This window comes from Hyla sarda, chromosome 4, assembly GCF_029499605.1.
Source record: "Hyla sarda isolate aHylSar1 chromosome 4, aHylSar1.hap1, whole genome shotgun sequence".
Taxonomy (NCBI): domain Eukaryota; kingdom Metazoa; phylum Chordata; class Amphibia; order Anura; family Hylidae; genus Hyla; species Hyla sarda.
Genome location: NC_079192.1, coordinates 283,776,554 through 283,789,766, shown reverse-complemented (window position 1 = coordinate 283,789,766; position 13,213 = coordinate 283,776,554). Strand labels below are relative to the sequence as shown.

The 13,213-nt window shown below is 40.3% G+C and overlaps 1 protein-coding gene across 4 annotated transcripts in view; it reads left to right on the top strand.

Annotated features, from left to right (window-relative positions):
* Positions 1-13,213, top strand: part of LRRIQ1 (leucine rich repeats and IQ motif containing 1) — a 213,004-nt gene that overhangs the window by 95,543 nt on the left and 104,248 nt on the right. For all 4 annotated transcript variants that reach the window (XR_008892716.1, XR_008892717.1, XM_056574413.1 and 1 more), the window contains one exon: positions 2,485-2,609. Coding sequence is in view for 2 of the 4 variants with exons in the window: in XM_056574413.1 (XP_056430388.1) it covers positions 2,485-2,609 (125 nt within the window). In the remaining 2 variants the exon portion in view is untranslated. The remainder of the gene's footprint in view (positions 1-2,484; positions 2,610-13,213) is intronic.

Sequence of the window (13,213 nt, the reverse complement as noted above, 5' to 3'; positions counted from 1 at the left end):
ATGTTGCCACCACCATGCGTCACTGTAGGGATGGTATGGGACAGGTGATGAGCAATCTGGTTTCCTCCAAACATTATGCTTAACATTGAGGCTAGAGAGTTTACTCTTGGGTTATTAGACCAAAGAATCTTGTTTTTCTTAGTCATAGAGTCCTTTTGGTGCATTTTTGCAACCTACGGGTGGGCTTTCATTTGTCTTTTACTGAGAAGAGGCTTCTTTCTGGCCACTTTGCCCTAAAGCCCAGATTATGGAGTGCTGCAGTGATTGTTGACCTTCTGTACACAGGAACTATAAACCATTGGGTTCTTGGTCACCTCTCTTACCAAGGCCCATCTCCACCAATTATGGACGCCACTGTACTCTTGGGAACTTTCAGTGCAGCGGAAATGTTTTTGTATCCTTTTTCAGATCTGTTCCTCCAAACAATACTGTATCTGAGTTTTTCAAGCAGTTCTTTCCACCTCATGGCCTGATTTTTGCTCTGTTCTGCATTGTTAGCTCTTATATAGGGGTGTTTTATTTCCGAATCATCTCCAATCATCTGAATTTACCACAGGTGACTCCACTCAAGGTGTAGAAACATCTTAAAGATGATCAAGAGAAATGGGAGGTCCCCAGAGCTAAATTCCAAGTGTCATAACAAAGGCTTGAATACTTATGTTTACGTGAAATTTTACTTTTTTATTTTTAATAAAGTTGCAGTTATTTCTGAAAATTCTATTTTAACATTCTCATAATGGGGCATTGAGTGCACAACAATGAGAAAAATAGATTTTATTTTTTTTTTTATATTTTAGGCAAAAATTTCAAGTCAAAGGGTCTGGAAACTTTCTGTTACTTGTTACTGTTAGGGTGCATTCACATTACAATTTTAACATACTACTTCTCATGATTTTTAACTTGGAAATCGTACAAATCTGCAAATAGTATCCATTAACTTCCATTCATTAATGATAGACAACAAATCCATCAGTTTTGATCCACATCCGATTTTGCACGATTTAAGATCGGAGGTAAAATTGTGTTTTTATTATTGATGTCTATGTAAATTGCATGCGATTCTAGCAGGTTAATCGCACACGATTTTTGTGTACGGATGCGCAGTAGACTTCAAAACTCATACACTTCAAATATATAAAACTTTATTGCCATTGGCATACATATTAGTTTTAAAAACAGGATGAGATTTTTATTGAAAATCGGATGGAATTTTCATCTGTACGATTTTTGGATACGATTTTAAATTGGATAGCAAAGAATTTTTTTCATACGGTTGTATACGATTTTTTTTGCAATCCGATTTCGTCAGATTTTATGGTCCGATAATTGGATGGTTAAATCGTGATGTGAACCTAGCCTTACTTGTTACTGTTACTGATCAGTGTCTGAAGAAGGGTGGCTCCCCCGAAACGCGTAATCCTGTCTTGTATCGCTTTTTTATTGCTTTTGTTGGTTTTATCCTCATACAATAAAATCCACAAGTTCTTACTTCACTCCACTCTGTATTTGGTTTATTATACCTTCCTACGGAACCAGCAGCGCCAATTGGAGTTTTTTTTTTGCTCTTCCACGATTATCCACTTTCTCCAGGAGAAGGTTCTACCTCACCTGTAACCTCAGGCTCAGCAGCAGTTCTGGCTATCCTATAACCCCATATGTGGGTTGATATGCAAGTTTAATACTTGCTCCAAGGTGAGCAGCCACTACCTAAGGGGCCTGCAAGCACCGCATCTCTCTCACCTTCCCCTTTCCTATACCACCCAAACGGTATCACACGAGGCGCCCCCTCTGGTCTCTTGTTTTTTTCCCCCCATACAGGCAACCGGAGACAGACAGGGAGCGGTCTTTGAATTGCTGGATAACCCCTTTAAACTTTAAGCACATGTGATTTCCCAACTATTTATTTTATTTTTATCTTTTAAAATAGATTTAGCATTTTTTCCTGTAAAATAAAGAGCTTTATAGTTATGCTATTTTCACAAAGCTATTGATTTATATTTATTTTCTGTGTATGTTATTGCTGAAAAAAAGGAAAACTAAAATTGTCTACTTTTCACATTTTCTTTCATCATATTAATAGTATAACATTTTATTTCCAGCCATTTTTATTTAGATTATGTGTAGTTGTGGTTTATCTTCATTTATCTGTTCCATAAGGTTACACAAGACATTTGAGGGTGTTTCATCATTATTATTTATTATTAGTGTGTGTGTGTGTGTGTGTGTGTGTGTGTGTGTGTGTGTTTTGTTTTCTTTTATTTATTTTTTTTTTTTTTGTGTGTGTGTTCTACCTTTTACAGGATAAACACTCTCAGTAACATAGGGAAACATAAACTGACTCTGTCTTTTCTGTCAAGAATTTGCCTCCTCTATCAATATGCATGATCACAGACCTAATTCCACTCCTAGTGCATTGTGTTAGATGCCTCACTCCTAGTGTATATGTTGGAAATTATTTACATTTTTTGTTCAACATTTCTACAGAAAACTGTCCTTGAAGAAGACAGAGAATACTCCTTACCATGGTCCCCACAGGAAGCCTGGGCAGTTTCTGAAGGTTCTACTCTAGATAAAAAACATAGATATGAAAAAGACGGTCTTAGTGGCAGGTAATATGAATATCATTTTCATGTTTTTTCCAGAATCTAAGATTTGAGGACACTCAGGGAGTTACTCTTGCTTTCTTTTTATCATTAATTGCTAAGTTTAACTTTCTTTTATTTTTCTATTACACATTTAACCAGAAGAAAATTGAAAATACAATAGTGCTAAGCCCAAAGGATATACAAAATGGTAAATTACACAATACAAGACCCCTGCGGATAGACTTAAAGGGTTTGTCCAGTATTTTTTATTTTTTATTTCACTTATGTGCCCATACTGCTTAATAAAACCTTTCTCGCTCCCTTGTAGCTTCCAGTATCAGGGCGCCTGACCTAATGCAGCTTGATCTTTTTACAGTTGCGCAAAGAAGTATTTACTCAGCCACCAATTGTGCATGTTCTCCCACTTAAAAAGATGAGAAAGGCCTGTAATGTTCATCATAGGTATACCTCAACTATGAGACATAATGAGAGAAAGAAATCCATAAAATTACATTTCTGATTTTTAAAGAATTTATTTGCAAATTATGGTGGAAAATAAGTATTTTGTCAATAGCAAAAGTTCATCTCAATACTTTGTTATATACCCTTTGTTGGCAATGACAGAGGTCAAACTTTTTCTGTAAGTCTTCACAAGGTTTTCACACACTGTTGCTGTGGAGTTTGTAGTGTGACTGTTTGAGGTTGTGGACAAGTGTCTTTTATACTGATAAGTTCAAACAGGTGCCATTAATACAGGTACCGAGTGGAGGACAGAGGAGACTCTTAAAGAAGAAAATACAGGTCTGTGAGAGCCAGACATCTTGCTTGTTTGTAGGTAACCAAATACTTATTTTCCATCATAATTTGCAAATAAATTCTTTGAACATCAGACAATGTGATTTTTTGGATTTTTTTTCTCATTATGTCTCTCATAGTTGAGGTGTACCTATGATGAAAATTACAGGCCTCTCTCACAGTAACATAGTTCATAAGGTTGAAAAAAGACCATCAAGTTCAACCTATATCCCTAATGAGTCCATACTGAGTTGATCCAGAGGAAGGCAAAAAGCCCTCATACAAGAGGTAAAAATTCCTTCCCGACTCCAAATATGGCAGTTAGAATAAATCCCTGGATCAACCTTCTGTCCCTATAGATCTACAATCCATAACCTGTAATGCTATTATTCTCCAAAAATGCATCCAGACCCCTTTTAAATTCTTTTATCGAGTTAATCATGACCACCTCCTCAGGCAGAGAATTCCACAGTCTCACTGCTCTTACATTAAAGAACCCCCATCTGTGCTGGTGTAGAAACCTTCTTTCCTCTAAACGTAGAGGATGCCTCCTTGTTATAGATACAGTCCTGGGTATAAATAGATCATGGGAGAGATCTCTGTATTGTCCCCTGATATATTTATACATAGTTATTAGGTCTCCCCTAAGCCTTCTTTTTTCTAAACTAAATAACCCTAATTCTGATAATCTTTCTGGGTACTGTAGTCCTCCTATTCCCCGTATTACCCTGGTTGCCCGTCTTTGAACCCTCTCCAGCTCCACTATATCTTTCTTGTACACTAGTGCCCAGTACTGTACACAGTATTCTATGTGTGGTCTGACTAGTGATTTGTACAGCGGTAGAATTATTTCCTTGTCATGGGCATCTATGCACCCCATGATTTTTTTAGCCTTGGCAGCAGCTGCCTGACACTGGTCACTACAGCTAAATTTACTGTTAACTAAGACTCCCAAGTCCTTTTCCATGTCAGTCATCCCAAGTGTTCTCCCATTTAATACATAATCCCAGGCTGGATTTTTCCTCCCCATGTGCATTACCTTACATTTATCAGTGCTGAACCTCATCTGCCACTTCTCAGCCCAAACCTCCAAACCATCCAGATCCATTTCTAACAGTTCACTGTCCTCTATACTAAACTCTGTAAAGAAGTAAACACTATAATCTGCAAAGATTGCAACTTTACTATTCAACCCCTCTACAAGGTAATTAATAAATACAGGGTGGGCCATTTATATGGATACGCCTTAATAAAATGGGAATGGTTGGTGATATTAACTTCCTGTTTGTGGCACATTGGTATATGTGAGGGGGGAAACTTTTCAAGATAAGTGGTGACCATGGCGGCCATTTTGAATCCAACTTTTGTTTTTTCAATAGGAAGAGGGTCATGTGACACATCAAACTTATTGGGAATTTCACAAGAAAAACAATGATGTGCTTGGTTTTAACGTAACTTTATTCTTTCATGAGTTATTTACAAGTTTCTGACCACTTATAAAATGTGTTCAATGTGCTGCCCATTGTGTTGGATTGTCAATGCAACCCTCTTCTCCCACTCTTCACACACTGATAGCAACACTGCAGGAGAAATGCTAGCACAGGCTTCCAGTATCCGTAGTTTCAGGTACTGCACATCTCGTATCTTCACAGCATAGACAATTGCCTTCAGATGACCCCAAAGATAAAAGTCTTAGGGGGTCAGATCGGGAGACCTTGGGGCCATTCAACTGGCCTATAACGACCAATCCACTTTCCAGGAAACTGTTCATCTAGGAATGCTCGGACCGGACATCCATAATGTGGTGGTGCACCATCTTTCTGGAAAAACTCAGGGAACGTGCCAGCTTGAGTGCAAAAAGAGGGAAACACATCATCATGTAGCAATTTGGCATATCCAGTGGCCTACATGATGATGTGTTTCCCTCTTTATGCACTGAAGCTGGCACGTTCCCTGAGTTTTTCCAGCAAGATGGTGCACCACCACATTATGGGTGTCAGGTCCGAGCATTCCTAGATGAACAGTTTCCTGGAAAGGGGATTGGTCGTCGTGGGCCAGTTGAATGGCCCCCAAGGTCTCCCGATCTGACCCCCTTAGACTTTTATCTTTGGGGGCAATTGTCTATGCTGTGAAGATACGAGATGTGCAGCACCTGAAACTAGGGATACTTAAAAAGCCTGTGCTAGCATTTCTCCTGTGGTGTTTCTATCAGTGTGTGAAGAGTGGGAGAAGAGGGTTGCATTGACAATCCAACACAATGAGCAGCACATTGGACACATTTTATAAGTTGTCAGAAACTTGTAAATAACTCATGAACGAATAAAGTTATGGTAAAATCAAGCACATCATTGTTTTTCTTGTGAAATTCCCAATAAGTTTGATGTGTCACATGACCCTCTTCTTATTGAAAAAACAAAAGTTGGATTCAAAATGGCCGACTTCAAAATGGCCGCCATGGTCACCACCCATCTTGAAAAGTTTCCCCCCTCACATATACTAATGTGCCACAAACAGGAAGTTAATATCACCAACTATTCCCATTTTATTAAGGTGTATCCATATAAATGGCCCACCCTGTATATCAACCCCTTAAGGACTTAGCCCTTTTTCACCTTAAGGACTCGGACGTTTTTTGCAATTCTGACCACTGTCACTTTAAACATTAATAACTCTGGAATACTTTTACTTATCATTCTGATTCCGAGATTGTTTTTTCGTGACATATTCTACTTTAACATAGTGGTAACATTTTATGGTAACTTGCATCCTTTCTTGGTGAAAAATCCCCAAATTTAATGAAAAAAATGAAAATTTTGTATTTTTTTAACTTTGAAAGGACTCTGCTTGTAAGGAAAATGGATATTCAAAATATTTTTTTTTTGTTCACATATGCAATATGTCTACTTTATGTTTGCATCATAAAATTGATGAGTTTTTACTTTTGGAAGACACCAGAGGGCTTCAAAGTTCAGCAGCAATTTTCCAATTTTTCACAAAATTTTCAAACTCGATATTTTTCAGGGACCAGTTCAGGTTTGAAGTGGATTTGAAGGGTCTTCATATTAGAAATACCCCATAAATGACCCCATTTTAAAAAACTACACCCCCAAAGTATTCAAAATGACATTCAGTCAGTGTTTTAACCCTTTAGGTGCTTCACAGGAATAGCAGCAAAGTGAAGGAGAAAATTCAAAATCTTCATTTTTTTACACTCGCATGTTCTTATAGACCCAATTTTTGAATTTTTGCAAGTGGTAAAAGGAGAAAATTTTCACTTGTATTTGTAGCCCAATTTCTCTCAAGAACATACCTACCTCATACATACCTCATATGTCTATGTAAATTGTTCGGCGGGCGCAGTAGAGGGCTCAGAAGGGAAGGAGCGACAAGGGGATTTTGGAGAGAACATTTTTCTGAAATGGTTTTTGGGGGGCATGTAACCTTTAGGAAGCCCCTAGGGTGTCAAAACAGCAAAAAAAAAAAAAAAAACACATGGCATACCATTTTGGAAACTAGACCCCTCAGGGAATGTAAAATGGGATAAAGTGAGCCTTAATACCCCACAGATGTTTCATGACTTTTGCAAATGTAAAAAAAAAAAATACTAATAATTTTACCTAAAATGCTTGTTTTCCCAAAAACTTTACATTTTTAAAAAGGGTAATAGCAGAAATTACCCCCCAAAATTTGAAGCCCAATTTCTCCCGATTCAGAAAACACCCCATATGGGGGTGAAAAGTGCTCTGCTGGCGCACTACAGGTCTCAGAAGAGAAGGAGTCACATTTGGCTTTTTGGAAGCAAATTTTGCTCTGGGGGCATGCCGCATTTAGGAAGCCCCTATGGTGCCAGGACAGCAAAAAAAAAAACCCACATGGCATACTACTTTGGAAACTGGACCCCTCGGGGAACGTAACAAGGGGTTAAGTGAACCTTTATACCCCACAGGTGTTTCACAACTTTTGCATATGTAAAATGCTTGTTTTCCCAAAAATTTTACATTTTTAAAAAGGGTAAAAGCAGAAAATACCCCCCAAAATTTGAAGCCCAATTTCTCCCGAGTACGGCGATACCCCATATGTGGCCCTAAACTGTTGCCTTGAAATACGACAGGGCTCCAAAGTGAGAGCGCCTTGTGCATTTGAGGCCTAAATTAGGGACTTGCATAGGGGTATTCTACGCCAGTGATTCCCAAACAGAGTGCCTCCAGCTGTTGTAAAACTCCCAGCATGCCTGGACAGTCAGTGGCTGTCTGGTAATACTGGGAGTAGTTGTTTTGCAACAGCTGGAGGCTCCGTTTTGGAAACTGGCATACCAGATGTTTTTCATTTTTATTGGGGAGGGGAGGGGGGCTGTGTAGGGGTATGTGTATATGTAGTGTTTTTTTACTTTTTATTTTATTTTGTGTTAGTGTAATGTAGTGTAGTGTTTTTAGGGTACAGTCGCACGGGCGGGGGTTCACAGTAGTTTTTCGCTGGCAGTTTGAGCTGCGGCAGAAAATTTGCCGCAGCTCAAAGTTGCAGCCAGATACTTACTGTAAATCTCCGCCCATGTGAGTGTACCCTGTACGTTCACATTGGGGAGGGGGGAACATCCAGCTGTTGCAAAACTACAACTCCCAGCATGTGCTGACAGACTGTACATGCTGAGAGTTTTAGTTTTGCAACAGCTGTAGGCACACTGGTTATGTATCACTGAGTTTGTGACCTAATTCAGTGTTTCACAACCAGTGTGCCTCCAGCTGTTGCAAAATTACAACTTCCAGCATGTACGGTGCATGCTGGGAGTTGTAGTTTGCAATAGTTGTAGGCACACCGGTCGTGAAACACTGAGTTAGGTAAAAAAAAAAACTCTTGAATTTCACAACCAGTGTGCCTTCAGCTGTTGCAAAACTACAACTCTCAGCAGTCACTGAAGGTACACTTTTCCATAGAAAAAATGTGCCTCCAGCTGTTGCAAAACTATAAGTCCCAGCATGCCCATAAGGGAATGCTGGGAGTTGTGGTGGTCTGCCTCCTGCTGTTGCATAACTACAGCTCCCAGCATGCCCTTTTTGCATGCTGGGAACTGTTGCTAAGCAACAGCAGGAGGCTGTCACTCAGCACCAACTGCTGATCCACGCCGCCGCTGCAGGTCACTCCCTCGCCGCCGCTCCTGGGGCCCCGATCCCAACAGGGATGCCGACGGCCGATGAATCAGGGCGATCGTGAGGTGGTACCAGTGCCACCTCATCCCTGCTGGCTATGGCTGTCTTTGACGGCCCCGATCAGCTAGTAATTCCGGGTCACTGGAGACCCGATTGACCCGGAATCGGCCGCAGATCGCTGGGCTGAATTGTTGCTGGACATAATGACCCCCCTGGGCGATATACTGCGATGCCTGCTGAACGATTTCAGCAGGCATCCGGCTCCGGTCCCCAACCGGCTAGCGGTGGGGACCGGAATTCCCACGGGCGTATGGATACGCCCTGTGTCCTTAAGCACTCGGAATGCAGGGCGTATCCATACGCCCTGCGTCCTAAAGAGGTTAAATAGGACAGGAGCTAAGACTGACCCCTGTGGTACCCCACTAGTAACAGTCACCCAATCAGAATAAGTACCATTTATAACCACCCTCTATCACTATCACTGAGCCAGTTACTTACCCACTTACACACATTTTCCCCAGACCAATCCCTCTCATTTTATGCACCAATCTTTTATGTGGAACCGTATCAAATGTTTTGGGAAAATCCAGATATACGACATCCAAATGGTGCTCCTCTCCTTTTGGGTCCCACCATGTGGCCATGCAGCCAAATATGGTCTAAGCGGGGGTATTACCGAACACGGGACAAACAGCGTAATAAAATATGGGGTGCATTTTCTACTTTTCAAATGCAATGTACAAAAAATATGTCCCACAAATGATGCATTTGTGAAGATAAAAAGAAAATGTAAATTTTTCCACTGATTTTGTAACCATTCCAGCCACACGAAAAGGACTCAAAGTACTCACTTTTGGTCTAGGTGAATACTTTAGGGGGTGTCATTTCCAAAATGGGGTCACTTGTGGGGGTTCTGTATGGTTCTGGCAGCTAAAATCCTTTGCAAGCATGAAGTGCAGCCTATAATCTATTTGGCCTAAAATTATGCCCTGAAAGCCAAATGGCACTCCTCTCCTTCTGGGTCCTACCACGTGGCCAATGAACAAAATATGGCCTAAGCTCAATAAAATATAGGGTGCATTTCTTCCAATATCAGAAGCGATGTACAAAAAATATGTCCCACAAATGGTGCATTTGTGAAAAAAAGCAAATTTTAAATTTTTAACACTGACTTTGTAATAATTCCTGCCAAAAAACTATGGTGTTAAAATACTCACTGTACCCCCTAGCGAATACATTTGAGGGGTCTAGTTTTTAACCCCTTAAGGACCAAGGACGTACCGGTACGTCCTTGGTCCTGCTCTTCTGATATAACGTGGGGTTACACAGTAACCCCGCGTCATATCATGGCGGGCCCGGCGTCATAGTGAAGCCGGGACCCGCCTCTAATAGCGCGCAGCGCCGATCGCGGCGCCGCGCGCTATTGACCCTTTAGCCGCACGCTCAAAGCTGAGCCGCGCGGCTAAAAGTGAAAGTGAAAGTTCCCGGCTAGCTCAGTCGGGCTGTTCGGGATAGCCGCGGCTAATCGCGGCATCCCGAACAGCTGACAGGACAGCGGGAGGGCCCCTTCCTGCCTCCTCGCTGTCCGATCGCCGAATGACTGCTCAGTGCCTGAGATCCAGGCATGAGCAGTCATCCGGCAGAATCGTTGATCACTGGTTTCTTATGAGAAACCAGTGATCAACATAGAAGATCAGTGTGTGCAGTGTAATAGGTCCCTATGGGACCTATAACACTGCAAAAAAAAAAAGTGAAAAAAAAAAGTGAATAAAGATCATTTAACTCCTCCCCTATTAAAAGTTTGAATCACCCCCCTTTTCCAATAAAAAAAAAAAAACAGTGTAAATAAAAATAAACATATGTGGTATCACCGCGTGCGGAAATGTCCGAATTATAAAAATATATCATTAATTAAACCGCTCGGTCAATGGCGTGCGCGCAAAAAAATTCCAAAGTCCAAAATAGTGCATTTTTGGTCACTTTTTATATCATTTAAAAATGAATAAAAAGTGATCAATAAGTCCTATCAATGCAAAAATGGTACCGTTAAAAACTTCAGATCACGGCGCAAAAAATGAGCCCTCATACCGCCCCATACACGGAAAAATAAAAAAGTTATAGGGGTCAGAAGATGACAATTTTAAACGTATTAATTTTCCTGCATGTAGTTATGATTTTTTCCAGAAGTTCGACAAAATCAAACCTATATAAGTAGGGTATCATTTTAATCGTATGGACCTACAGAATACATATCAAGTGTCATTTTTACCGAAAAATGTACTACGTAGAAACGGAAGCCCCCAAAAGTTACAAAACAGCGTTTTTTTTTCAATTTTGTCGCACAATGATTTTTTTTCCAGCTTCACCATAGATTTTTGGGCAAAATGACTGACGTCATTACAAAGTAGAATTGGTGGCGCAAAAAATAAGCCATCATATGGATTTTTAGGTGTAAATTTGAAAGAGTTATGATTTTTTAAAGGCAAGGAGCAAAAAACGAAAATGCAAAAATGGAAAAACCTCCGGTCCTTAAGGGGTTAAAATGGGGTCATTTGGGGGGTCCTATGTTCTACCACCTTCAAACCTTGCATAGCACTTTAAAAAAAAAGATGTACTTTTAAAAAATCGCAAAATTTCGAGTTCAATTGTTAGGCTTCTAATTCATTTAACATGTTACCGTAATAAATAAAAAAAAGGAATGCTTTCAAAATAAAGTAGACATCTGAAAGTTTAAGTTTCATAAACTATTTGGTCAGAAATTATAAATATATGCAACCTATTAGTGTTAAAATAGCAGAAAAATCATTATTTTTAAAAAAATGTCATGATTTTTTGCATTGGAAAAAAAAAACTACAAATGATATTGGCATATACTTTTACTATGGACATGAAGGACGACTTGTGACAAAAAAACTATGTCAGAATTATCGGGATTGGCAAAATGTTACCAGAGTTATCTATCTATACAAAACTCAATGAGGGAGATTTATCATTGATTTTTTTCCCCTTTTTCTTGTGTATAATTTTGCGCAAAAATGTGCGCAGCGACATTCATTGTGTCTTTTTTTGCAAAAAGCAAGTAGTCTATTCTACAGTGGATACTAATTTTTGTATATGTGTTTCTTTTTTGTTTAGACAAATTTTCTTGCGCAAATACATTTGTTTTAGCGCAAAAATACACCATCAAAAAGGACACGTAGGAAAGTATTCTACCGAGACAGCCGGGGATGCAGAAGCCGTCCCTCAACACTGCTAAACTACAACTACTCCCATCTTACCATAAGCGATAAAATAAAAAAGTTATAGGGGTCAGAAGATGACAATTTTAAAAGTATAAATTTTCCTGCATGTAGCAATTTTTTTCCAGAAGTACGACAAAATCAAACCTATATAAGTAGGGTATCATTTTAATCATATGATATTACTATATGTTATTTTTACTGAAAAATTTACTGCGTAGAAACGGAAGCCCACAAAATTTCAAAAATTGTGTTTTTTCTTCAATTTTGTCGCGCAATGATTTTTATTTTTTTTTTCGCCGTAGATTTTTGGGTAAAATGACTGATGTCATTACAAAGTAGAATTGGTGGCACAAACAATGAGCCATCATATGGATTTTTAGGTGCAAAATTGAAAGGGTTATGATTTTTTAAAGGTAAGGAGGAAAAAAACGAAAGTGCAAAAATGCAAAAACGCTGAGTCCTTAAATGGGTACTTCGCCCCTAGACATCTTATCCCCTTTGATGTCAGATCGCCGGGGTCCCGCTGCTGGGGACCCACAGGATTGCTGCTGCGGCACCGTGCTATCATTACGGCACAGAGTGAGTTCGCTCTGCGCGTAATGACAGGCAATACGGGGGCAGGAGCATCGTTACATCATGGCTCCGCCCCTTGTACCATCATGGCCCGCCCCATCAATACAAGTCCACAGGAGGGGGTGTGGTGGTCTTCACGCCCCCTGCCATAGACTTGCATTAAGGGGGTGGGCCGTGATGTCATGAGGGGCGGAGCCATGACATCACGCTGCTCCATCCCCTGTATCGCCCGTCATTACACACAGAGGACCCCAGCAGCGGGACCCCGGTGATCTGACATCTTATGTCCTATCCTTTGGATAGGGGATAAGATGTCTAGGGGCGGAGTACCCCTTTAAGGGGTTAAAGTCCCATGCATTATGTTCCCACATAACTTCCGTACGGCTGGAGATATTTCAATAATACCTGGTACACATATTACTTGTATGTCAAATAAAAATATATGATAGTTAAATTTACCTTTACCTACACCCTTATATAAAAGATGGGTTTTTGTTTTAAGTCCCATGCAAGTATGTGGGACTTCCAGTACTTGCTCCACAAGCTCCCCTCTGCATCTCCTGGTGAATGTGTTGGTCCAGCCTGCAAGCCACACCCCATCTCACAAAGACGGGATGGGATATTAGGTCTGGATATGGGTACGGGATATGGGGTCGGGCTAAGAGGTCGGGATATGAGGTAGAGATAGGAGGACAGGATAGAAGGTCAGGATATGAGGATTGGATATGAGGTCGAGATAGGAGGTCGGGATATGAGGATGGGATATGAGGTCGAGATATGAGGATGGAATATGAGGTCGAGATATGAGGATGTGATATGAGGACAGGAGATGATGATGGGATATGTGGACAGGATAGGAGGTCGGGATATGAGG